Source organism: Pongo abelii, chromosome 14 (assembly GCF_028885655.2).
Source record: "Pongo abelii isolate AG06213 chromosome 14, NHGRI_mPonAbe1-v2.0_pri, whole genome shotgun sequence".
NCBI lineage: Eukaryota > Metazoa > Chordata > Mammalia > Primates > Hominidae > Pongo > Pongo abelii.
The window spans coordinates 54,513,396-54,541,305 of NC_071999.2; the positions used below are offsets into that span (position 1 = coordinate 54,513,396).

General features: G+C 41.0%; 1 protein-coding gene across 7 annotated transcripts in view; it reads right to left on the bottom strand.

Annotated features, from left to right (window-relative positions):
- Positions 1–1,276: 1,276 nt before the first annotated feature.
- The window catches only part of RCBTB1 (RCC1 and BTB domain containing protein 1), a 54,225-nt gene continuing 27,591 nt past the window's right edge, over positions 1,277–27,910 (bottom strand). For all 7 annotated transcript variants that reach the window (XM_024257676.3, XM_063714908.1, XM_002824276.5 and 4 more), the window contains 8 exons: positions 26,442–26,600; positions 23,104–23,211; positions 22,246–22,388; positions 20,377–20,567; positions 15,692–15,818; positions 12,611–12,762; positions 11,815–11,945; positions 1,277–3,600 (listed from right to left, as the gene is read on the bottom strand). In XM_024257676.3, coding sequence (XP_024113444.1) covers positions 3,460–3,600; positions 11,815–11,945; positions 12,611–12,762; positions 15,692–15,818; positions 20,377–20,567; positions 22,246–22,388; positions 23,104–23,211; positions 26,442–26,600 — 1,152 coding nt within the window. In that variant the 3' untranslated portion in view covers positions 1,277–3,459. The remainder of the gene's footprint in view (positions 3,601–11,814; positions 11,946–12,610; positions 12,763–15,691; positions 15,819–20,376; positions 20,568–22,245; positions 22,389–23,103; positions 23,212–26,441; positions 26,601–27,910) is intronic.

The following is a 27,910-nucleotide window of genomic DNA, read 5'->3' on the forward strand; positions in this document are numbered from 1 at the left end:
CCCAGGGGGAACTGCCATTTATAAAACCATCAGATCTCATAAGAACTCCCTCACTAGCATAAGAACAGTATGGGGAAACCGCCCCCATAATCCAAGCACCTCCCAACAGGTCTCTCCCTCAACAACTGAGGATTACAATTCAAGATGAGTTGGGTGGGGACACAGAGCCAAACCACATCATCCTATTTGGTTTTCTCTCACTGACTGTTATGAAAAGCTCTTTATAAGTATCTCATTTTGTTGTTGATTCCTAAACCTATCTCCCTCTCTCCTAATAATTCATATGTTCTTTGAGGATAGGGAATATGCCTTTCCCTTCAAGTACCCCCAAAGGTATAGACACATTTTTCTACTGTGCCAGTTCAACTGTACTACCCTTCAGCAGGAATAAAATCCAAAGATTTCTATGATGTTTGTTTGTGTATAGTTGAGAATCAAGCAGTTGACATGTTCATGCTGGCACCTATTTTTAGCCTGATACCCATTAAGAATCACACCACTGATTTTTTTTATTGTGGTAAAATATATATATAACCTAAAATTTGCCATCCCAATCATTTTTAAATGTATAGTTCAATGGCATTAAACATTCATTTTTGTGCAACCATCACCACCATGCACCTAAAGCAGCAGTCCCCAACCTTTTTGGCACCAGGGACTCGTTTCGTGGAAGACAATTTTTCCATGGACCATGGGGATGGGGTGGTTGGTCGGGGGTGGGGAGGATGGTTTTGGGATGAAACTGGTCCACCTCAGATCACCAGTCATTAGATTCTCATATGGAGCACACAACCTAGATCCCTTGCATACTCAGTTCACTATAGGGTTTGCACTCCTATGAGAATCTAATGTTCTAATGTTGCCACTGATCTGACAGGAGGCAGAACTCAGGCAGTAATGCTCACTCATCCGCCACTCACCTCCCGCTGTGCGACCTCTTCCTAACACGCTAGGGACCAATATGGGTCTGTGGCCCGAGGGTTGGGGACTCCTGACCTAAAGGACTCTTCATCTTGGAAAACTGAAACTCTGTATCCATTAAACAAGTTCCCCAATCTCCTCTTCCCTCAGACCCTAGCAATGACCATTCTACTATGTCTCTATGAATTTGACTAAGTATATCACACAAGTGGCATCACATAGTATTTGTCTGTGAGTGGCTTATTTCACCCAGCATAATATCCTCAAGTTCATCTCTGTGCACCATGTGTCAGAATTTCTTTCCTTTTTAAGGCTGCAGACTACTGATTTTGAGGGAAAAAAACAACTCTACGTGCCTGTTTTAATGTTACTTTATTAACATGTCATTCTAAATATTACATAAATACAGCTTACATACTAGAGTATCAAACATTGTTCCAGTAAGAAGTTCAAGAGTACATTTAGGGCTATCTTAAGAAATATGAATACTTTGGCTTCCATTACTATATTAGATGAAAAAATCAATTCAAATAAGAGTTGTCATATCCTGCTATGATTAACAAAAAACCAAGTAGAAAAATAAGAGAGTGTATTTAAAAAAAAATAAAGATAATCAAATGCTTTTTGAAAGACCTGTTCTCTTCACTGCCACACATACTCATACAAATGACTTAGTAATCTAATATGAGAAGTGGTCCTTCACTTATATTAGGAACTTGGTAAATATTTGTTGAATGAATGAACTATCTATGGATATGAATTTACTACTTTAATTTGTGCTTTTTTTGAAAAAAAGTTTTCAAGTAAGAGCAATAGTAAACATACTGAAGTTCAGATTTTGCTCAGATCATAAGCCTATAGAACAGTGATTGTTACAAACACCACCAATCACAGCACAAATCAATGTGCATTTCTGAACCTAGTAAGAAAAGTTCTATCATGTTGTAGAACGAATTCTAACCAAATAATTCACTGGGCTTCAATCACTTGTGATATGGTCAGGAAAAGGGGGCTGGGGCTCCTAGGCTTCTATCTATTTCAGCTATCAATGAATTCCTATCTTTGGGGCCTCACTCCCCTTCCCACCCCAATAGACACAAATTTAAAAACATTGCTAAAAACAGTAGTTGCATCATGTCTTCACCCACTTGTAATTTGGCTCTGAAAACGTATTCAGACTCCAGGTTCAGAAGAGAGACTTTCCAAGCAGGAGACAAAATTCACTAAGGGAGCTCACTCAAATGGAAATGAGTTCATGAACCAGAGAGCAAAGCAAAACATTGCTCTTAAAGCAAGCTCAACGGACACACATGATTAAACTCACAGTTGAACACTCTTACATCCCAAAGTCACCTTCCATAACCAGTTCAAATAAACTACTGTCTTTTAATAGGATCTTTTCAGGAACACCATAATTTTGGTGCTTTTTCAAGGTGAAATTGTGCTAATTGTTATACCTAAGATGTTTAAAAACAGAGGAAAACCAAAAGTGAAACATGATAAAGTTTCAAATAAGCCAATGTGTGATGGATTTGGCCTAAAGTAGATAAAGCAAATTCCATTAAGTCCTGTAAGAGGGTTGACTTGAAGAACCACTTCTTCCAGTCATATATAGTAGATATGATGATTCAGCAGTCATAATTTAGGAAGGCAAGAGTATACTATATATGTCATTATTTTCCTCTTAAGTTTGCATTTACAGAAGAAGGTGGGGGGGACAATTTAAACTTGAGTTCTCAAGTTCTACGTTAATGAAATAAAACACCATTGGATAAGTAGTGGAGATTCTAATTTATAAAATATTCACCTTCATCAAATTTCTTTCATTATCAACTTTTCACGGATACTTCTAAATTACTATTCTTTATGCACTTAAATCTTAAGAGATATCTTGACTAACCTAGAAAATTTACCTTTACATAATTATCATTTCAACAGGTTTAACATACGTTAAACTTATTACTTTGATATATCTTGAAGTTAAAAACGTCATCAACGCAAGCACACAAACAAAAGTGTGAAACAATCTTAATTATTCCTTCACAGTAAGGCTACTAAACTAGCAACTAAAGCAGCACTTAACAATCCCCAGGTCAGCATCTTTAATTCACGATGGGGCCTCTCCATTCATCTCACAATTCCCCAACTATCACTGCTCCTGCTGTCAGAAGATTGTTGATATGTGGCCCAGGAGAGTTGCTGCCAACTTCCCCTTTCCAAGTTCAGAAGTTTCCTCTAATCAAAAACGAAAACAAGACCAAAAACGACTAAACTTTCACCCTTTTACATGTTCCAGCCCAAATTTAAGAAAGGTCACATTTAAAATACACTTATCTGGAAACAAGAGTTGTTTAAAATGGGCTCAAGAAAAGCCATACACCCTTGATATGTTCCTACACAGACAACTGTGTCCCAGATGTGGAAAAAAACAACCTGATGGTCTTTTACCTGCAGAATTACATCACCTGTAGAGCGCAAACTCGACACATCCTCAACAGTGCCCCAGAGCACTCACACAGAACCCAGCAGCCTCGCGCTTCAGTTCTTAAAGGCTCCACATTTACTGGCTTTAGCAATGAATTCCTTTAGCAGAGGGCCATCCATTTGCCAAAATGCTGCAGTCTGTGTAACTTCTGTCAAATGATTGATGCAAAACTTAAAGCAGAATTCTTCTAAATCCTGGACACACACAACAAAAATAAAAACAAAAATGGCTTTTTTAGGCAACTTTGATTGAATTACTTCTCTCTAAGCCCTTCACCCCAAATCTCTCCTCCTCCCCCAGAAAAGATATTTGAGAGGCCAGATACCTAAAACTAGGCAAAAAGGTGACCACAGGTAGGTGTGAGAAAAACACATACTATTTATTCAACGCAGTAAAAGCAATGGTCCCCTAACTCAAAGTGTGACTCTTCAAAACACACACACATGCGCGCGCACACACACACACGCAAGATCTACAAGTGAAAGAATTTCCTGCACGATTATCACATAATCTAGTTATGCTCAAAGACGTTGTAAAAGGCAGAATGCCACTTTAGTCCGCAGAATGTGTTTTGTCATGTTCAAGACATCAGAGAAAAGAATTAAGATGTGGGTTAGTTTAAGAAACAGAAAGGTAATGAAGAGATATGGTCAACCTAAGGTGGCACATTAAAAAGAAAATCCCAGCTGGGCACGGTGGCTCACGCCTGCAATCTCACCACTTTGGGAGGCCGAGGCGCGTGGATCACTTGAGGTCAGGAGTTCGAGACCAGCCTAGCCAACATAGGGAAACCCTGTCTCTAGTAAAAATACAAAAATTAGCCGGGCGTGGTGGTGGGTGCCTGTAATCCCAGCTACTCAGGAGACTGAGGCAGGAGAATCGCCTGAGCCTGGGAGGCAGAGGTTGCAGTGAACCGAGATCACGCCACTGCACTCTAGCCTGGGTGACAGAGCAGAGGCTCTGAAAGAAAATCCCAAAAAATTCACCTTAAATTCACTTTTATGATCTCCTAATAATGACTTTATTTTTAAAGCCATGAGGAATAATAACACTACACCTTCCACCACATTAATATCTCAGAACGTCACCCCCACAGAAGTATATTTACACAGATTAGTTTTCAGTCAAACAGAAGTCACCAACTACCAACATTCAGTGGAGTAACATCCACAAGTGGTAAACCAGAACCATTTCAAAATCAATCCCTGCCTGTGCTAATCCACCCTTTCATCCCCTGCCAAACTTTAATATAGTCTGTCCCTTAGGATGTTGGAATATATATTTATTAAATCGATCAGGCACCTGGAATGCATACAAAGACTCAATATATAAAAGGAAATCACACTAAAAGCTCTTATCACAAATAGCTTGACTTTATTATAACTTGCTTAGCTGGTACATTGAAGGTCAGTACTCCTGGTTCTATCGAACCAGAAGCTCAACATTTCAACTGCAGGTTTTGACTGCACATTTCCAGCTACCACGAGGTGGGAATGTTAGAGAGAGTGGAAGGGGCCCACACAAACATGGAGAGACCCCTTTTCTGCTCTCAGTACAGACCTCTGCAAACAATGATTTCCTTGTTCTAAGGGTCCTCCTGTCCCTGGCTAAAAGATGCCCTAGAGTAAACTCCAGAAACCCATCCAGTCACATAACCATTAAGAGATAAACCACAGGCCAGGTGTGGTGGCTCACACCTATAATCTCAGCACTTTGGGAGGCTGAGGCGGGCAGATCATGAGGTCAGGAGTTTGAGACCAGCTTGACCAACATGGTGAAACCCCGTCTCTACTAAAAATACAAAAATTATCCAGGTGTGGTGGCATGCACCTGTAATCCCAGCTACTCAGGAGGCTGAGGCGGAGAATCGCTTGAACCCAGGAGGCGGAGGTTGCAGTGAGCCGAGATTACGCCACTGCACTCCAGCCTGGGCAACAGAGCGAGACTCAGTCTCAAAAAAAAAAAAAAAAAAAAAAGAGATAAACCACAGCTAATGAGTACCAGCCAGCTGCTGTTTTGTTGGTTTTCTAGATAATTCGAAATGCACTTAGGATGTTGGCACAGTCTCTGGATTCTTGTTTTTTAATCAGAGATTCCCAGGGGGCTAAATGCATAGCTAAATGCTCCATATATTATAATAAACTAAAATGTGAAACTGGATAAAGCATTCCCTCTCAGATTATTATTCAAGAATAAGCACTACACCTGGCATTATCACGAAGTGATTAATAAATAGCTCTGGTGACTAAATTATATTCCACAGGGACATAAAAGTCACATTTTAAAATTTACTTATCAAAAACAGAAAACTTTATTTGCACATAACTTTAGAAGTAGCCAGCCATAATGACAGAAAGTTATTTAAACCATGTAATATATCAGATAAGAATCTTTAAGTATTAAATTTTAATGATATAATTTCAAATTCACAGGAAGAGTGCACTGAACTCTGGCATCAAACCTCCTCACTTCTGTGTCTATGATGTAGAACTCAAGATCTTTTTAGTATATATGAAAAAGTGAGTTTAAAGTGAGCTTATTCAGCTTACTAATTGTGCAGAAAACACCTTGAGTATAAACTTTAAGAAGTTCTATGGCCGGGTACGGTGGCTCACGCCTGTAATCCCAGCACTCTGGGAGGCCGAGGCAGGCAGATCACCTGAGGTCAGCCCGGCCAACATGAAGAAACCCCGTTTCTACTAAAAAAAAATACAAAATTAGCCAGATGTGGTGGTGCATGCCTGTAATCCCAGCTACTCAGGAGGCTGAGGCAGGAGAATCACTTGAACCCAGGAGGCGGAGGTTGCCATGTGCCGAGATCGCGCCACTGCACTCTAGCCTGGGAGACAGGAGTGAAACTCCATCTCAAAAAAAAAAAAAAAAAAAAAAAAAAAGGAAGTTTTATACACAATATAGGTATAAAAATGGTGCCGCTAATCACAATTCACTTTATACACTCATGAAAATGGTTCTATCAAACTGCCTTCCCTTCCCCTCCAATTAGTTTGAACTACTGAGGTATCTGGGTATGCAATAAATATTCAAAAGTTCCAAACATTAAAAGCCAAACTAGAGAATTCTGAAAACAATCTAAATCTGGGTTGTGTAAGTGACTAACTAAACCTTGGTTGAGGCAGATCTATGTAAAAGGAAGCCCTGAACGCACGTGGTGAGGGACGTTTGAATTTGCCAAGTTCACCAGAGAGTGGCAGAGTCAAGCTGAACCACTTAGCAAACAGTGCCCAGGGTCGGTTTGCCTTTGATGAGCGAATTAGACAAACGCCCTTCTGACTTGACCTCTCTTTAGTATTATAAGAATCTACATAATCTGTTCCTTTCATTCTGCATAGGATCAAATCTTCAATAACAGGCAAGAAAATGCAACTCCTGTCCAAGTGAGAAGTCAACCATAACAGGGTTGGTTATAGTTGACTTCTTACTTTTCTTTCTTTCTTTCTTTCTTTATTTATTTATTATTATACTTTAGGTTTATTTATTTATTTATTTATTATTATACTTTAGGTTTTAGGGTACATATGCGCAATGTGCAGGTTAAGTTACATATGTATACACGTGCCATGCTGGTGCGCTGCACCCACTAACTCATCATCTAGCATTAGGTATATCTCCCAGTGCTATCCCTCCCTGCTCCCCCCACCCCACAACAGTCCCCAGAGTGTGATGTTCCCTTTCCTGTGTCTACACGTTCTCATTGTTCAATTCCCACCTATGAGTGAGAATATGCGGTGTTTGGTTTTTTGTTCTTGCGATAGTTTACTGAGAATGATGATTTCCAGTTTCATCCATGTCCCTACAAAGGACATGAACTTATCATTTTTTATGGCTGCATAGTATTCCATGGTGTATATGTGCCACATTTTCTTAATCCAGTCTATCATTGTTGGACATTTGGGTTGGTTCCAAGTCTTTGCTATTGTGAATAATGCCGCAATAAACGTACGTGTGCATGTGTCTTTATAGCAGCATGATTTATAGTCCTTTGGGTATATACCCAGTAATGGGATGGCTGGGTCAAATGGTATTTCTAGTTCTAGATCCCTGAGGAATCGCCACACTGACTTCCACAACGGTTGAACTAGTTTACAGTCCGACTTCTTACTTCTAACTGGGCTTTAAATAAAACAGTTCCAAGAAGGACCAGAAGGATCATGTGACCAGGAGATGAACAAAGTTCCTGACAGAATGAAAGTCCTCTTACAGCCCATGGAATAGGGAAGTGGAGAGAGTATAAAAACAGAAGGGTCTAATACAGTCTTCTTGGTATTAGAAACTAAACTCTGTTTATGATGTTATGTGGTGGAATAATTATAAAGTGTTCTAAGGCAAATGAGATAAAATACCAGATTTATTGTCATTAGCAAAGAAGATAAAAATAAAAACTGCTCTTCTGAAATAATTTATAAATCATTCCAAATCTTTCAACATTTAAACTATTCCAATCAATATATATACTCCGAAAATAAGTTGTTTTTCCTTTCCACAAATTTTCTTTAGCAACAAAACAAAACATAGAGCATTGATGGTCTTAATATCCTCATTTTTAAAAATGCTAATGCAGCCTCTAAGGGAGTTCTTACCCTGTCCTAAAACTCCAAAGCTAAACTAGTTGAATATTAATAATTTGAAGACCACCTAACCAGGGTGAGCAGGTGCCTCGGCATCACAGCTCCCCACAAGACACATTCCAGATGACACCAGATCACAAACCACACCTAACTCTGTCCAACCTGTTGTTAAAGTAACTGCAAAACAAAACCCCAAAACTGTCAGTCTATAATTCATGTTATAGCACACCAAGTACAAAATATTCCAAATCAAAGAAGTTTTGTTTTGTTCTCAAAATGTACTTAAACATTCTACCATATGGGGAAAACATAATTTATCTCATTATGCAAAAAACATTTGTCAGCCTACTGCTGATCAAAGACTTTTCATTTGGCCCACCAAAAGAAGAAAAAAATGCTGGCCACCAAGCCTTAACACCAAGCTGTCCAATACTCATACCCCAGACCAACTTCAGAATTAGATTCCTGGGCTCATGTTTATCGCTTCCCTCCAAAAGCAAAATCGTAAGATATAAGTTGCTCAGCACATAGGATTTCTGGAAAGTTCTCTACTCTGGTTAAACAAATAATACTTCCCAACTGTTTCTCTTAATGTTCAAATACACATAAAAATAAAAAAATTCCTGAATCAGTTTACAGTGTGCGACTGATCTATCTTGAAACAATGTTTTATCCACATTTTCTCCCTGATGTCAATATTTATTCAGGTCTATACCAAAGGAATATCTGAGTGCTCCTTTGTCAAGTCCTTCTTAATAAAACTTGTGGACAGTTTGATAACATGTTCATAGCAAGGGCTCCACAATCATCAACTTACTTTTGAAACTCCCTGTAACTACTGAGTCCATACATTTTTGTTGCTTTAATGTGTGTACATTTGCTTCAAAGCTATCTTGTCAAAACAGGGCATGGAGGAACCTCAGGTACTTTCGTAGAAAGAGAAGAAACATTGGAAGCAGGTAGTCTCCATCTTCCTAGCATTTTGGCCCAAAGCACAAAGGCAAAGTCATCTAGTATCCCCAAGTTGAGCTCTAAAAATAATAGTTTTTGCAGTTAATTTCTAACCTGACTCATCAGTAGCTTCCAATCAACTAATAAACACAGTAAGAGGGCTTTCTTTTTAAGAGATGGCAGTCTCACTATGTTGTCCAGGCTGGTCTCAAACTCCTAGCCTCAAGCAATCCTCCCACTTCAGCATCCTGAGTAGCTAGAACACAGACATGAGCCACTGTGCCCAGCTATGGATTTTAATTTTGTACTTCAGAACTTCATTCATGCACTCACTATATCTTGTAGTATTAAGGAAATAAAGTGTAAAAGCACATTAGTCAATTACGTAACTTGTATTATAACCTAAGAAATATACCCTAGAAAGAGGCCTGGTGCAGTGGCTCATGCCTATAATCCCAGCACTTTGGAAGGCTGAGGTGGGAGGGACACTTGAGCCCAGAAGTTCAAGACCAGCCTGGACAACATAATGAAACCCTGTCTCTACAACAAATAAAAAATAAGAAATTAGCTGGCTGTGGTGGCACACATCCGTAGTCCCAGTTCCTGGACTGGGAAGGAAGGAGGACTGCTTGAGCCCAGGAAGTTGAGGCTACAGTGAGCTGTGATCACACCACTGTGCTTCAGCCTGGGCGACAGAATAAGACCCTGTATCACCAGGAAAAAAAAAATACATATAAATTATGAATATATATATACACACACACACATATATATATACGCCCTAGAAATAAAGAGGTGACTCTTTTTGTCTTCTTTCTATTCTCTAATTTTTCTACGTTGAATGTGTAATATTTGTAGGATTTTACGTTTTTTTAAACTTTTTTTTTTTGAGACAGAGTCTTGCTCTGTTGCCTAGGCTGGAGTGCAGTGGTGCAACTTCTGCTTCCCAGATTCAAGCAATTTTCCTGCCTCAGCCTCCCGAACAGCTGGGATTACAGGTACGCACCACCACACGCAGCTAATTTTTGTATTTTTTTAGTAGAGACAGGGTTTCACCATGTCGGCCAGGCTGGTCTCAAACTCCTGATCTCAAGTGATCTGCCCACCTTGGCCACCCAAAGTGCTGGGATTACAGGCGTGAGCTCCAAGCCTGGCCATTTTTTTTTTTTTTAAGCACACCTTCATGGTGAGGTATTTCAAATGTTTTCACTCATTCATTTAATTCAACATGCATTTTTGAGCGCCAGCTCCATGCCCACACTGTGACAGACTCTGGGGAATCACACATATTTGGAGTCTTTCTAAAGGAAGTTTTTATCGTGTTTATACTTCATATGAGAAAAATGAAAACTAGTAAAGGAAATGACCTGCTGGCACAGGAAGCAGCAGCAGAGGCTTTTTCTGTAAACTTCCTAGGACAGATCTTAGCTAAAGGTGAGGAAGAAGTTTCCAGCAACTTGAGCCGAGACATCTGCCTCTGCCCAGGTTGTTCTCACTGGTGTTAGTCAGCAAGGTCTTATCCTGAGCATGGAACTCGTTAACAAGGAGGAGGAGCGCGGAGAGGCCCAGAGAGGATTCTAACATCAGTAACCAAGTGGACAGAAAAGGCACTAACCCAATTTAAAATTATATCACCGGGTGGAAATAAAATCTAAAGAAACAGCTTTTCTAATAAAGAAGTTCAGGGTGTCACAGAAGGATAGGAAAAAATCATACCCCATTTTCTATTAGATATGATTTACTTTGATCATCATTCCATCTGTTGTCGGGCTGCAGACAAAGTCAGCTACATCGACCTTATCAAATATTTATAATCAGAATACAGCCTCAAACAAAAATAGGATACTTTTTGAAAATATCGTGGTCAACTTTGATCCCTACGTGTGATGAAGTGTGTCCTCTGTTATACCTCACAGGACACAGCTGCAGATCTTTGCAGGTGTTTGAGAAACTCCTTGATACCAGATATTCTGCTTTGTCAAATGACAACAAAGTATCTGCAAGGATAGGCTAATTGTATCATTCTACATGCATACCTTAGCTAGACATTTTGAAACTCCAAGGCTATTGCTCTCTACCTTTTATTCTCTCTGAATCTGTGAAACCAACCATACCCGCCTTTAGCTCACTGATCATCCTTAATGCTTCCTTTAAGGTACTATCTTCATCCAGTTCAACATTTATCAGGTGCCTAATATGTGCCAGGCACTACAGGGTATACAGATGAATAAGACAGTTCCTACTCACGAGGAGCTTACAGTCTGATGCTTTGGTTCTTCAAAAAAAATGCACACAAACTTTCAGACTCCCAAAAGCCCATTAATTCACAGGCTCAAGAGATCCGTGAATCCCAGATTAAGAACTCAACCCAGTGCAAAAACAAAAGGAGGCCACAGCAAGTTCTTAACAGGTAAATAACTGTGAGCTGTAATTAGACACTAATAGAATTGCAGAGCATACACAGATACAAATCATATGCATCCCCAGCTTATAACAGGGCAGAGGTGGAAAGACAGCAAGGTGAGTCTTGAAATAAACACATACGCTGACATTAAGAAAGACTTGAAACTAAAACATGCTGTTTGTTAGTCCAATTAGGTGTGGGACCTTATGTTCCAACCTGCAGCACAGCTGCTAGGACCTTGGTTCGTTTCCTGTCTTACTTAGAAATGAAAGTAGAGGAACGACGACTTTTGAAACAATGAACAGGGAATTAAGAAGCAAAGGCAGATTTCAGTTTTCAATGGGTTCACTGATTCCCTAAACAGAAGGGGAGTGACTCATCGTTTTCCATGCCTCACACGAGAAGCGGGGGAGACGAGCGCGAAGAGAGTTAAGGGCGGTTTGGTTTCTATTTGTTGTTTATGTTACCTCTGCATCATATCTGACTGCAGCAGAGAATAGCGAAAAGGCATTCTCCACAGTAATTCCTCTCTTGATAATGTGCTGACAAAGTTTTTTCAGTCTGTTTTCACAGTAAGATGTCGCCAAATCCAGAAGACCTAAAAGTAAGATATGTGAAAGGTTTAATCAAATGTATAATAATTTCCAATACACAGAGATTTTGTTTTGGTGAACAGAGGTGTACAGGTAAATTAGAGTTTCTTAGTGGACAAGATTCTGAATTTGAGTAAATAAATTCTCTTTTTTACTGTCTGCCTCCTCCACTTCCACACCTCTCCTATATTTACTTTATACAATTTCTTCAATAGTACAAAGGGCAAAAAATGCAATTTCAATCCTCATTTTGTTTCTAAAATGCTAAATGCATTAGCAACTTATACTTCACTATTAGAAAATTAAAATAAGCCCATAGCTTAATACCTAGGTGATGGGTGATAGGTACAGCAAATCAGCATGGCACATGTTTAACTATGTAACAAGCCTACACATCCTGCACATGTACCCCAGAACTTAAAAATAAATTAAAAAAAAAAAAAAGTCCTTCAGTAACATTAGAACAAAAAAGCCTATGGTCATAAACTAGGTCCAAAACTATTAACCATAATAACCACACAATACTATTTTTAAAGATATTTACTTCAAATCTTTTTTAAGCACCAAATTAAAGCCAATACACCTGAAGCTTTTTACATTTCAGGACTAAGAATATGAGGGGATATATTCTCGACCATGTGGCTTGTCCATCCCAATGCTACCGTGGTACCTATAGCATCTTCTGGTGGCAGGTCAACTGTGTCTGTGTAGAGGTACTGGAGAAAGGCACGATACACTGGGTAGGAAAACTGGTCGATTTCTATCACTTCCTTCATGTCTTCATTCCAATATGACTGGAACATGGATCGAAAATGCTCACACCTAAAACAGAAAAGCAAAAGTCTTATTTGTTCAGCAGCAATTTTTAAAAAAGAAAATAAAAATTACCTAATTAAGTTGACAAAATCAGATAAACAGAAGTATCCTTGGGCTGGGCGTGGTGGCTCACGCCTGTAATCCCAGCACTTTGGGAGGCCAAGCGGGTAGATCACCTGAGGTCAGGAGTTCGAGACCAGCCTGACCAACATGGAGAAACCCAGTCTCTACTAAAAATACAAAATCAGCTGGGCGTGGTGGTGCATGCCTATAATCCCAGCTACCCAGGAGGCTGAGGCAGGAGAATCGCTTGAACCTGGTAGGTGGAGGTTGTGGCGAGCCAAGATCGTGCTTCTGCACTCTAGCCTGGCAACAAGAGCAAAACTCCGTCTCAAAAAAAAAAAAAAAAAAAAAAAAAAAGAAGTAATGTTAACTACTATCTGGGCCTGCACACACCGGGATCACAGACCTTTAGTTAGCACCCAAAAAACATTCCACATGCAAGTGGTTTTTGTACATGCCTTTTACATACACTCACTTTCATTTTTTATAAGTCCTATTAAATACTAATAGGTATACATAGAGCCTGGAAGTACCTAGCACTTCCACTACTGTTTCCATTTGATGGTCCCCAAGATTTTTTTGCTCCTTTGTTTTTTTTAAAATGACGTACAGAAATGCATTTTAAACAATAAAGTGAAAGAAATTCAGAAACAAGAGTTCAAAACTTTTGACTATATATTAACATTAAAATGATGCATTTGTTTTTTGTTTTATGTAATAAGTATATTCTTAAAACTGTTTTATGTGTTAACTGGATTACATCAAGCTGATTATTGTCTCATTATCCGACAATTTTTCTTCTTTTCTGACTCATCGTCAAAACAGCCATCACTCCTTTTTTTTTTCTTTATGCATTGCCTGCTCCCCTTCCTCTCTTCCCAGGCCTGCTACAAGCTTATTTATAAAACACTCACATCCACTAGGATAGTCAGATATTTCAAGAAAACCTGAGCAGCTCCTACACTGTATTTACATGTACAAAGCCACCTGCACAAGAAACTGATTTCTGAATATTGGATTTTCTTATGTATAACATAGTTATATCTTTCCAAAAATCGTATTTTTAAATTATTTTAAAGTGAGATATGGCACCAAAAGTATTTTGAGGTGCAGTGGCTCAAGCCTGTAATTCTAGCACTTTGGGAGGCCGAGGCAGGTCAGCCTCAATCACCTGAGGTCAGGAGTTCAAGACCAGCCTGGCCAACATGGCGAAACTTCATCTCTACTAAAAATACAAAAATTAGCCGGGCGTGGTAGTGCACAATTGTAATCCCAGCTACTTGGGAGGTTAAGGCTGGAAGATCGCTTGAACACAGGAGGTAGAGGTTGCAGTGAGCTGGTATTGCAACACTGCACTCTAGCCTAGGTGACAGAATGAGACTCTGTCTCAAAAAAAAAAAAAAAAAAAATCCATTCAGAATACTAAAAAAATAGCTTCACTTACATAAAAAATTACTCTACCTGAGAAGTAAAAAAGAAATAGTTGTCTAAGAAAGAATCATGGATTTCATGGTCAGAAAACTGTACATTAAAGGAATAGACTGGCTGACCACAGGTGCACAGACAGAAACAGTTCCAGTCCATCTTTTCAATTAATACTGTGGTTCAGATATTTACTCCCTTAGGTAAGGCATGACATAGGGCTTTTCTGTTCCTTTCAAATGTATTTCTTTGCCAAAAGGTTTTTACCTAAATTTCCAAGACTTGTAAATGGCCACTTTAATGGTCTTAGCTTATGTGCCTTTTTCTGCAATGGCAACCTTTGTGGCAAACAGTTACTAATAAATGCATAGTTCCCTCACATTTATACAAGGAACTATATCTAAAAAACTTTTTTTTTTTTCATTTTTGAGATAAGATCTCATTCTGTCTCCCAGGATGATCACAGCTCACCACAGCCTTGATCTACTGGGCTCAAGCAATCCTTCCACCTCAGCCTCCGGAGTAGCTAGAACTACAGGAACGCACCACCACACCTGGCTAATTTTGTCTATTTTTTATAGAGACAGTGTCTCGCTATATTGCCTAGGCTGGTCTCAGACTCCTGGGATCAAACGATATTCCCGCCTTGGCCTCCCAAAGTCCTGGGATTACAGGCATGAGCCACCACGCTCAGCCTAGAACATTCTTTAATTGGTAATTGGATGTCCCTTAGAAACAGAAGCACAGCATTCCTGACTATGAGAGTTTTCTGCTTAATCTATAATTAAAAGAGAGCATATACACTTTTCAATAACAACCTTTTGTATTTTCTTTAACCACGTAAACAAATTTTCTGATGGAAATGAGTATTCACAAGATCCTTAATTTAAAAAACAATATAAGCGAGGCGTGATAGCTCACATCTGTAATGCCAGCACTTTGGGAGGCTGAGGCGGGCAGATCACCTGAGATCGGGAGTTCGAGACCAACCTGACCAACATGGAGAAACCCCGTCTCTATTATAAATACAAAATTAGCCAGGCATGGTGGCGCATGCCTGTAATCCCAGCTACTCAGGAGGCTGAGGCAGGAGAATCACTTAAACCCAGGAGGCAGAGGTTGCGGTGAGCTGAGATCGCGCCATTGCACTCCAGCCTGAGCAACAAGAGTGAAACTCTGTCTCAAACAAACAAACAAACAAACAAAAAACCAATATAGACAAATACTTAAACTCCTACATTACACTTTTTCTAAAACGCTCCATGAGTGTACACAAAAAACTCTTTGACAGGAAATGGACTGATACTATCTGCAAAAATATTAAGTAGTGACATTTCTCTCTACTACCAAGGCTATTTTTTATCAGTACTCATTTTGTGGAATAACGAAGAAATAGAAATGGCAAAAATAAAGTCAAGTTATTGACATCTCTGAGCTCATGCAAAAATACCTGATTTTCAAAACAGCTTTATGGACATGAATATATTTTCCATCAATTCGAAACTTCAGATCGGCAGTTTCTGGACTATCAAATTCTTTCTTCAGTGACTCTGCAACTGTTAAAAAGTCTTCATGCTCTGAAGGCAACAAACATATATGAATATGGAAAGTTCAAGGAACAGACTGAAGATTCAAAAGACTTCAAAAAGATCATCATGACCATGGTGGGTAATTCCACTTGTTTTTTTTCAAGAGTTCATACCTTGTTTGACAAATCAATTCTACAGTATTAAAATAAGTATCCTGCATCTATAAACTACCAAAGAAAACCACCAAAAGATGGTATTTAGAAAGGCCAAATACCATCTTTTATGCTTAGTTATACATTAGAAATGTATATTTTTAAAGAAAAAAATTATAGGTACTTCATGATAATATAATAACCCCCTCTCAAAACGAGTGGTTCTCTTCTAAGACTAAGAATTTGTTTTCCTTGACTGAAACACTATCTTTTTTCTGCTTTGGGGTACTTTCAAGGGGTCAGCATACCCAACTCAAGGAGGTGCAAGAAACAAACTTACCATTTAAATGGTACTGCTAAGCGGTCATGTTCTCAAGCAGAGAAACTCTTTCCTAAGTATCTGGAATCTAAACATCTCTGTTAACCCTAAAAATCACTATATGCATAATCCTTACTCACTGTCTAAACACAGAGCAAATTCACTTAGAAACAACACCTACATGAAGGGAACAGTTTTATAAGAACACACGATCACCTTACCTGATAAGAAGAATTGCTGTTGTGGTTATATGTAAGTAGAACTGTGTTACTACAAGGAAAAGTAAAGGCACTTGTACAAATTCCCGCAATGCTTTCTTGTGTTTTATACATATGAAAGAAGAAAAGAAGTAGAAAAAGGCTAATGGGGAAATTTTTTTTAATTCCAGAGATCCTCACCAGGCATCGAATCAAGCTGCTATGGATACACGAAGCAGGTTTCAACTGCCCACAGCTGAGTTAATAATCAGTGTCTTAATCAAAGACCTCAGCTTCCAAGCCTGGGATGAACCTGTTTTCCTTGGTAGCCTGCTGTTACCAGAGCAACTCCTAGAGGAGGGACAACAGCTAAAACCTAGGCTGAAACTTAACAAATGAGCTTATCCGCAAGCTTTATCGTCAGAATCTCCCAAGGAATTACCTTTCACCTAAGCCCTGTGACCTTAACTGACAGCCCTCCCTCCACCCCATGCAATGCAGAGCTCTCCTGGCTACAGAGGGAAGGTAGAAAACCTCTCAAAAGGCTTCCCCTGACCTTGTAACCTGGATCACTGGTGGGTAAAAGAATACAAATGACTAAGATGGGGCAAGAGTCCAGGAGTCTAGATTGCTACCCCCACCCATCCAAAAAAAACCACTTCTCATCAGTGCCTCAACTTCTGCATCCAGTCTTAGGCTGAAATGACTCTTTCTCCTCTTTGCTCCTGGCAACAAGCATAGTACATCCTTCCAGAGAAGAAATCCTCCTCAGAGGGGTGAATTCACCATGTGACTTTCCTTCTAACACTCAGATGAGATCACAAAGTGAGAGGGAAAAAACACTTTTGACTTTTAATGGGTGGAAGGGAAAGAAGTTATCTAGGACAGCAGTCCCCAACCTTTTTGGTACCAGGGACCAGTTTTGCAGAAGACAATTTTTCCACGGACCGGGGCGGGGAGGAGGATGGTTTTGGGATGATTCAAGCACATTGTGTTTATTGTGCACTTAATTTTTATTATTGTTACACTGTAATATGTAATGAAATAATTACACAACTCACCATAATGTAGAATCAGTGGGAGTCCTGAGCTTGTTTTCTTACAACTGGACGGCCCCATCTGGGGGTGATGGGAGACAGCAACAGATCATCTAGGCATTAGATTCTCATAAGGAGCTCGCAACCGGTATCCCTCGCATGTGCAGTTCACAATAGGGCACATGCTTCTGTGAGAATCTAATGCCGCTGCTGATCTGATGGGAGGTGGAGCTCAGGCGGTAATGTGAGTGATGGGGAGCAGCTGTAAATACAGATGAAGCTTCGCTCACTGCCACTCACCTCCTGCTGCACGACCCAGTTAATAACAGGCCACGGACCAGAACAGGCATATGGCCTGGGGTTTGGGGACCCCTGATCTAGGAGGATATATTCAATGACCATATTTTTTCCAAACTTAACATTTAAATTGTTAGGACATTTGTTCTGAAAAGAATGCCTGTGCCATTTTAAGATATAAGAACTGGGGGAAGCCTTTTATAACAAGTCCAGGTTAAGTAGTATATACAAATCTGAAGATGTGTACAGAGGTGCCTCAGCTGGGTATGCCATACATGTGCAATTCTGGCCAAATAGTCCCATTCAGTGAACCAATTATTTTCCAATCACAATACTCACTGCAAAAAAAAAAATACTGTATTATACCTAAAGAACATGGCAAAATGAAGTGAAAGGGAGTATTCAATTGGTTTCACTTTAAGGCAAGCTTAACTCTTCCTAAGCATCCTTTTGCCTCCATGCCCATGACTGGTCACCTAATTGGGACAACTCCACCTGTCTGACACACCTAAGCATGACGTTTTAGAAAACTAACCTTCAATATTAATTGCTGAGCAACCCAAACACCTTAACTGCCAAGAACTACATTAATTTTCAAGCACAGAGCATCATGACCCACTTATTCCCTCTGCTTATAAATAAAAGAACAACTTAAAAGAAATATGCTAGCAAAAAGGCAAAAATAAACAAGAAATAAAAGAAAAAGATTAAAGTCATCTTGTAAATGGCTACTCAGTTTTAAGACATCCTAGCTTTTTCAGCCAATAATGGACTCTTAAAGAAGAAAATATTCAGAAAAGGTACAGACTATGTAACCAAATATCACCCCAAATTCCACTACCCTTTATAATACCTCTGTTTTGATGCCCTTCTGAAATAAAAGAATTTGAAATCAGTTGAAAGACAAAGATAGAAAGAAGATGGGGTTAATGTGTCACCTTAAAAACCACAAGTTGTACGCTTTTTTTATTGAGACAGGGTCTCGCTGTGTCACCCAGGCTGGAGTGCAGTGGTGCAATCACAGCTCACTGCAGCCTTGACCTCCCAGGCTCAAGCAATTCTCCACCTCAGCCTCCTGAGTAGCTGGTACTACAGGCAGGCACCACCACTCCTGGTTATTTTTTGTAGAGATGGGGTTTCGCCATGTTGCCCAGGCTGGTCTAAAACTCCTGAGCTCAAGCAATCCACCCACCTCGGCCTCCCAAAGTGCTGAGATTACAGGTGTGAGCCACCACACCTGGCCGGTTCTTCACTTTTTTGAAAGTTCATTTTTGGACCGGGCGCAGTGGCTCACGCCTGTAATCCCAGCACTTTGGGAGGCTGAGGCGGGCAGATCACGAGGTCAGGAGTTCCAGACCAGCCTGATCAACATGGTGAAACTCTGTCTCTACTAAAAATATAAAAAAATTAGCCGGGCATGGTGGCATGCGCCTGTAATCCCAGCTACTCAGGAGGCTGAGGCAGGAGAACTTGAACCTGGGAGGCGGAGGTTGCAGTGAGCCGAGATCACGCCATCGCACTCCACCCTGGGCAACAGAATGAGACTCTGTCTCAAAAAAAAAAGAAAAAGAAAGTTCATTTTTGATTGGTATTATATCAAGTTCTGTAAGAAACCTAGTATAACAGAAGTGCTTAAGAACAGGCTACCCAAAAACTTATACATGAACAGTCATAACAGCACTACCCACGAGAGTCAAAGGTGGGAACAACCCACATGTCCATCAACAGTTAAGTGACAAACAAAATATGGTGTATATATAAATGGAATATTATCCAGTCATAAAAGGGAATGAAATACGGAGACATATTACGTCAACAGGCCTCAAAAACATTAAGTAAAAGAAGCCAGACACATGGGTCACACATTGTACGCTTCCACTTACATGAACTCTCCAGAGGCGGTAAATCCACAGAAACAAAAAGCAAACTGGTGGTAGCTAGGGGTTGGGGGAGAGGAGAATGGAGTGTGACTAATTAACGTATAAGGGCTTTCTTTTGGGGTGATTAAAACATTTTAGAATTTGACATAAAAGGTGGATGCAGGCCAGGCATGGTGGCAGGTGGATCACCTGAGGTCAGGAGTTCGAGAACAGCCTGGCCAACATGGTGAAACCCCACCTCTACTAAAAATACAAAAATTAGCTGGGTGTAGTGGCAGATGCCTGTGGTCTTAGCTACTTGGGAGACTGAGGCAGGAAAATCGCTTGAACTCGGGAGGTGGAGGTTGCAGCGAGCCGAGATTGCGCCACTGCACTCCAGCCTGGGCGACAGAGTGAGATTCTGTCTCAAAAAAAAAGGTGGATATACAACATTATGAATGCTCTAAATGCAACTAAACTGTACCCTTTACAATGGTTAATTGCATGTTATGCGAATTTGATATCAATTGAAATGAAAGCACTTATGAGAGAAAATTTAAAGTTCATGGTAATATTTTATAATATATGAATACATTTGATTATGCACATCTATTTTGAGGGAAGGTATGAAAGCTAATAGAGAATAAAACATTCTAAGAGATCCCAAAACCAGCAAAGACACAGGAAAACAGGTCAGTTGGTACTACCATTCTTCCTGGATGGAGGTGGCCCTGCACTTTCTTACCCACAGACAGGAGGCGCCACGAGACGGCAGGAGTGGCAAAGCAGGCAAACACGTCGTCGGTGCAGGAGAAGTGGGTGAGGTGCGGGAGGATCACGGACTGACCCCGGCACTGGCCCCACATGTACACGTGCCCACCCTGCGTCTTGGCTGCAGACGTGTGGGCAGAGTGACAGGCTGCAATCTCTACCACCCTGAAAAGTTTTAAGAAAAATGCACGTTACTTCATGATCACAGAAGCCCACAGCACACCACACAAGGCAATTTAAAAGTTCATGCTTGCAACACCTCAGAAAACAACAGTCCAAGTTCCAGGGACACTAGCTGCCAAGTCACAGCAACAAAAGCAATAGATGAGGGCAAGAGCACTGTTTTCCTTTCCCAAATGCCCACTTCTCATCCTCAGCTCACTGTGAGTTAGGATAGATCACACAGACCGCTGAGGAAAACTTGGAAAACAGACTAGCAAATCCAAGCAAATGAGGAAAGTGGACACTGAGAAAATGCCCTAACAAATGTGATGGCTTAAATAGTATTTCTTTTTTTTTTCTTTTTTTGAGACAGGATCTCACTCCATCACCCAGGCTGGAGTGCAGTGGCATGACCATGGCTCACTGCAGCCTCGACCTCCCAGGCTCAAGCAGTCCTTCCACCTCAGCCTCCCGGACCACAGCTGCACCACCACACCCGGCTAAGTTTTGTATTTTTTATAGAGGCAGGGTCTCGCTATATTGCCAGGGCCGGTCACCAACTCCTGGGCTCAAGTGATCCTCTGCCTTTGCCTCCCAAAGTGCTGGGGATTACAGGTGTGAGCCATCGTGCCTGGCCCATTTCTTTATAAATATAACTTTTTCTCTCATCTCCTACCAGAGCTCAGAACACTCATTGGGCTGATAAGCATTGGCTGGGGGATCACAGACTCTGAACGTTCCAATCCAAAAGGAAAACAAGCCAAACTTACTATATTTCTCAGTAGTATGCTTCTTGGGTAAGGTCTCATAATCAGAAGTCAGCACTCCAGGACATAGGAGGTAAGACCTTACAATTAGGCTGAACAACATCAAGCATCTATTCCAGTAACACACATTATATCAAATCAATATTTAAACAGATAATGTCCTTTCAAGAGCAGATTTATTTAAAAGTTGTTTTACTTGGCTCAAAGTAAAAGTTTATATTACACCATAAACATCAACATGGCCGTAGACCTTACTTGTCTTCCATACTAAAAGGGCAACAGCAAGACTGCAGTAATTATACCAAGATGCATTCACACCTATTAATCACAGGTGGTTATTTCAGAGAGCTACATAAGAATCATATCAACCTCATGTTCATTCTGGCTACTACTCAAAACACTTTTGCATAGGCCAGGCATGACGGGGCTCATGCTTATAATCCCAGCACTTTGGGAGGCTGAGGTGGGTAGATCACTTGAGGCCAGGAGTTCAAGACCAGCCTGGCCAACATGACGAAACCCTGTCTCTACTAAAAAATACAAAAATTAGCTGGGCATGGTGGTACACACCTGTAATCCCAGCTACTCAGGAGGCTGAGGCAGAAGAATCACTTGAACCCAGGAGGTGGAGGTTGCAGTGAGCCGAGATCGTGCCATTGCACTCCAGCCTGGGTGACAAGAGACCCTGTCTCAAAAAAGGGAAGAGAAGGGAAGGGGGGAGGCGGGAGCGAGAAGGGGGAAGCGGGGAGGGAGAAGGGGGAAGGGGGAAGGGGGAAGGGAAGGTTATCTCTTTTGTCCAAAATGAGAATGTTAATAAACAGAAGAATCACAAAGCCAAACACCACAGCTCTGCCACACACAGCCCCAAGGCCACATCGCACACACAGTCCCAAGACATGGCACAGCCAAGTTACCTTTCTTTCTCCACCATGATGTGTGCTGGGCTTAGCAGGTTATTTTTATTGCCAGTTCCCAGCTGCCCATATGTGTTAGCTCCCCAGGCATAGAGCAAGCCCTCATCTGTTAGTGCTAGAGTATGTGCATAGCCGCAGACAATCTGCAAGTAAATTGAAATGGTTACCATTAGCAGGAAAACAGGAAGGGCAGGGAGAACATCTACTTAAAGGCTACAGTCAGCTTCTGCAGAATGCCAATTCATCATCGGGGTGGACTGACATTTGCTGAAACATTAAAAAAGCATTAGAAGGCCGGGAGTCGTGGCTCACGCCTGTAATCCCAGCACTTTGGGAGGCCGAGGCAGGCAGATCACGAGGTCAGGAGATCGAGACCATCCTGGCTAACACGGTGAAACCCCGTCTCTACTAAAAATGCAAAAAATTAGCCGGGTGTGGTGGCGGGCGCCTGTAGTCCCAGCTACTCAGGAGGCTGAGGCAGGAGAATGGCGTGAACCCGGCAGGTGGAGCTTGCAGTGAGCCGAGATCGCGCCACTGCACTCCAGCCTGGGATACAGAGCAAGACTACGTCTCAGAAAAAGAAAAAAAAAAAAAAAAGCATTAGAAAAGCCTAAACCTTAGGCTACTGAATTTTTCCTTTTTTTTTTTTTTTTTTTAACTTATCAAGCCTGTTTTGCCAACACCATAGTCTTGCTTCTCCTTGCGGGAAATTAGGGAAGATATAATATTAAATGTGGAAGATGAAGGCACACAGTATTGCCAGAAAAGACTGACTGAAGAGTAAACCTCCAATATTTCTCCAAGTTAGAGCAAGGAAGGTAGACGGGAAGCCACTAACTGAGAGTGCACCACACGTACCTGGTTCACACACACGCTGTGCAAAGCTGCCACTCTCACAGGGGTCAGCTGGTTGCCATTGTTTCCCAAGCCCAGCTGACCGTTGCCATTGTAACCCCAGCCATATACCTTAGAGAGGACAGAAGGGAGAGAGTGAGTTTTTTAAACTGCTGGTAAGAAGGAAGAGACAAAAAACCGGCCCATCTAAACAAATCGGATACTTCCAACACCTATATTCTACTCTATGCTCCTGCAACTGATCTCCAAACAGAAGCTATTTTGGAGAAGGGGATGACAGAATTGACATCAGTTTCTACTCCATGACTTACTAGTTAGATAGTCTGCAGCAAGTCACTCTTTCCTGTTTAATATATGAGCAAGTTGAGCCTCACTAACAATTATTAAGTACCTACTGTATGTCAGAACACTCTGAAAGGTAGTAGTTTTTGGTCACAGTTTAACAGGCAAAATAGATACATGCAAATTTTTGCTGATGAGTAGCAAGTGCTACAATAGGTATAATCAAGGCACTGCAGAACAGCAAGGAGGAAGGCTTTAGCTCTAGGAAGAACGATTAAGGAAGACTTTTCAAAAAGTGGAGATTGGAGCAGAGCTGAAGGATGGAGAGCAAAAACATTCCAAGCAGAAGGCATTGACTGTGTTAGAAGCCAGTTTAGAAGATAAGTAGGTGGGCTTGGCTGGACACATCTGCGGTAGTGGTAGTAGAAAGACTAGAAGAAGGCCGGGTGCAGTGGCTCACGCCTGTAATCCCAGCACTTTGGAAGGCCAAGGTGGGCGGATCACAAGGTCAGGAGATGGAGACCATCCTGGCCAACATAGTGAAACCCCATCTCTACTAAAAATACAAAAATTAGCTGGGTGTGGTGGCGCGTGCCTGTAACCCCAGCTACTCGGGAGGCTGAGGCAGGAGAATCACTTGAACCCGGGAGGCAGATGTTGCAGTGAGCCAAGATCGTGCTACTGTACTCCAGCCTGGCAACAACAACAACAAAAAGACTAGAAGGAAAGGCAAGAGCTCAGAGGGAAAGTGACAAAAAACATACCAGGGAAAGTGCAATACATCTATACATTTCTCATTGAAATATTAATTTAATTTGCATTTTTGAAAGATAATGCTGGCCACAGTATGAAAGATGATGGAGCATATAAGGCTAGAGGCAGGAAGAACCTTTAGGAGGTCATTTCTTCTCTCGTTAGCAAATAGGTGAGCTCTGATGAGGCTCTAAACTAAGGAGTGACAGCGGGATCAAGAGAGGGAAAGAAGAGGAAAGAGGATTAAAAACAGAAGACTTCCCAGAACGTGACAGTCCCTTGGATATAGAGTGAGAGGAGGCCCATCTGCTGAAAGTAACAGAGCTAGGCATAGGTTTGACAGGAGTGTTAAAGGTTCCAAATAGCCATAGGAAAAAGTACTGACCAGGAACAAATAAAGACCTTGCTCAAATTACAAACCCAAGATTTGTGGTGGCATCGAGCCCCACAGCAATGTAGGGTGGCAGACATAGACTGGGGCTTTTCAGGGTAACATAATGCAGGGGAAAGGGGGAATGGACTTTAAAGGCCTGGGGAGAGATGGTTAAAGGCACTTTCACCCAGTGCCAGAAGTGTAACAGACATGAACTTTCTGGAGAGAAATTTGGCAATGGCTATCAATATTTTAAATGGCATACTTCTTGACCCAGAAATTCTTTGGGAATTTATTCTATAGAAATACCTGTATAAGTGGACAAAGATACACACACACAGAGTAACACAGAAAATCACCACAACTCTGTCTATAACAGCAAAAAATTAGAAAACTGACATGTTCATCAGTAGAGCTCTGTATGTGGGTCATTCACAGAAGCCAAAGTCAGCAGCCATAATGATGGAAAGCCGCATAAATGGTCTGATCATAGACACAGATAAACACATGATGCTATACAGGGGAGCAGGAAGCAGGCTGAAGAATAGCAGAGAAAAGCTGCAGTAGGTATAATCATCCCACTTTTTTTAAAAAAAGATAACTATACCCACCCATATATAATTGTTTAAGGGAAAAGTCCAAAAAGATATGCATGAAACTATTAACAAGATTGGGAAAAGGTATTCACTTTTTATTTTATCTGTTTCACTTGTCTTCCTTTACTTTGTTAAAATAACCATATAATAATAGCCTAAAAATTAAACTTATTTTTAAAAATAAGAGAAGAATACTGGAATGGAGGATATTCAACGGCCATCCCAAAGAATTCTGAAGTCATCTTCATGATACTGAGATTGATTTTTAAAAAAATAAGTTAACATAAGTTAAGGTCTATGCATAAACTCTAAAGCACCCTAGCGCAGGGGTCCCAACCCCCAGGCCATCAGCTGCAGGCCAGTACCAGTCTGTGCCCTGTTAGGAACCAGGCCGCACAGCAGGAGGTGAGCGGCGGGTGAGGGAGTATTACTGCCTGAGCTCTACCTCCTGTCAGATCAATGGCAGCACTGGATTCTCATAGGAGCACGAACCCCATTGTGAACTGTGCAACAAGGCATCTAGGCTGTGCGCTCCATATGAGAATCTAACTCATGCTTGATGATCTGAGGTGGAACAGTTTCATCCCAAAACCATGCCCCCAACACTGCCATCCATGGAAAAATTGTCTTCCATGAAACCAGTCCCTGGTGCCAAAAAGGTTGGGGACCACTGCCCTAGCACACCAATGCATGATGCCAAAACATCTGTGTCCAGGGTAATATCTTTGTATAATTTTCATGCACTAAAATATGCATAGGTAGTAAATGGCCTATTTAAGTGGAAGCTGCATCCAGAGACTAATTTCATAGAAATAACCATCAGCTCAAAAGTGACCACAGTAGGGGGTAACTAAAGGGAGAGTTGTTAAAAGTAGCTAACAACAGTCAGGACCCCACAAAAAATCTGCTTTTGCAAGTTGCTTCCTCCTGTGAACATTCAAGATACAGGTAGGTAGTTCTACAAGGACTTCATCAGCTAATTTTAAAATGTACAGTTGACTTTTTTTCATTGGAAGAGAAAGGTAGGATTAAATTCTTTAATCTATTACATTAAATATCACGAACAAATACCCACAGGCATTAGGATCTTTGGATCTTGCGAAAAATACAATTTAGACAGATAGAATCTTCACTTTCAGGTAAATCCTGGAATTTAGAAAAGTCATACTGAGGAGCAAAAAACCTCCAGCTCCTCAGTCAGTAATCAGTTAACTTTCAATGGAGCTACCAAAACAAAGCACTCTTCCTTCTTCCATCTGATACATTCACCTTGTGAAGAAACTGACATGTAATTGAAAAAGGAGGTAGAAAGGGAAATGGGAGTGGAGATACCTCACCTCGCCGTTGTCCAGAACAGCCATAGATGAAGTCTGACCACAGGCAATGCCAACTACCCTCTTAATATGTAAACAGTTTGTAACTTTTCGAGGAGTTGGTTGATTTGCTGTAGAACCTGATCCCACTTGGCCACAGTTGTTATAACCCCAAGCAAATACCTACAAGAGAAAGAAAAAGGAAAAGGAAAGAATAGTCAGGGTGAAAATTCCACCCCAACACAAATAATCATAAAAATTAAAATTAACCTACTTAATGAGTGCTTAAGATGTGCTAAATGGTTCTATATGCTTTACACACATTAACCTATTTAACCTGCCTAGTAATCCTGCAAAGTGACCCTAGAGTAGGTAGTACCCACTTTATACATCTCCATTTTATACATGGAAACTGAAACACAAGAGAGGTTAAGTGACTTGCTTGAGGTACCAAAGCTGGTAAGTAGCGCTAAGAGAATTTAACCCCAAGCAGTCTAGCTATGCTCTTGACCACCATGGTACATTCCCTCTATAATTTGTGTATGTGTGTATACACACACAACTACACATACACACATACGAATGTGGCATCAATAGGAAATGCGGTATATGCCACATAAGTATCAGTGATGTAAAAATTTGCTCAACTCTTTGGGCACAAATATTCATTGTTTTCCATGGAAACCATTCTTTTTGTTTTGCTTTTTTTTTTTTTTTTTTTTGAGATGGAGTTTTGCTCTGTCCCCCAGGCTGGAGTGCAGTGGCGTGATCTCAGCTCACTGCCAGCTCCACCTCCTGGGTTCATGCCATTCTCCTGCCTCAGCCTCCCGAGTAGCTGGGACCACAGGCGCCCGCCACCATGCCCAGCTAATTTTTTGTATTTTTAGTAGAGATGGGGTTTCACCGTGTTAGCCAGGATGGTCTCGATCTCCTGACCTCGTGGTCCGCCCACCTCGGCCTCCCAAAGTGCTGGGATTACAGGCATGAGCCACTGCGCCCGGCCTCATGGAAACCATTCTAAACAAGACTATAAACAGAGACATGAATTAGGGAGGGAGGTGTTGGCAGTAGAGGAAATAATTTCCTCCAACATTAGGAAAATGTCTAAGCCCCCGCTCCCCACCCTGCTTCACGTGGCTGCAGGAGGTGGTCCATGTATATACTGAGTGTGGCTTCCATGATTCTTGTCTGATGCTGGCCAAGGCAACAACAGTAGAGCCCTCTGGTATATGTGTTAGAGGTTCATTTCACAGGTACAAAACAAATAACCTGCAACACCTCCTCAAAGTATATTCACATAAATATCTAGTTTAATTATGCAAATATTAATATTCAGTATAATTATTCAAAGTACCATATGCTTAAGATTAAAATAAATCAGGAACCCAGCCTGCACGAATTAGCAAGTTTGAGCTAATTTCAGCAATCATTCTTCTGGCACTTCTCAAACACAGCACATTCCCTTGCAGTGCTGCTGACTCCTATTTAAAAAT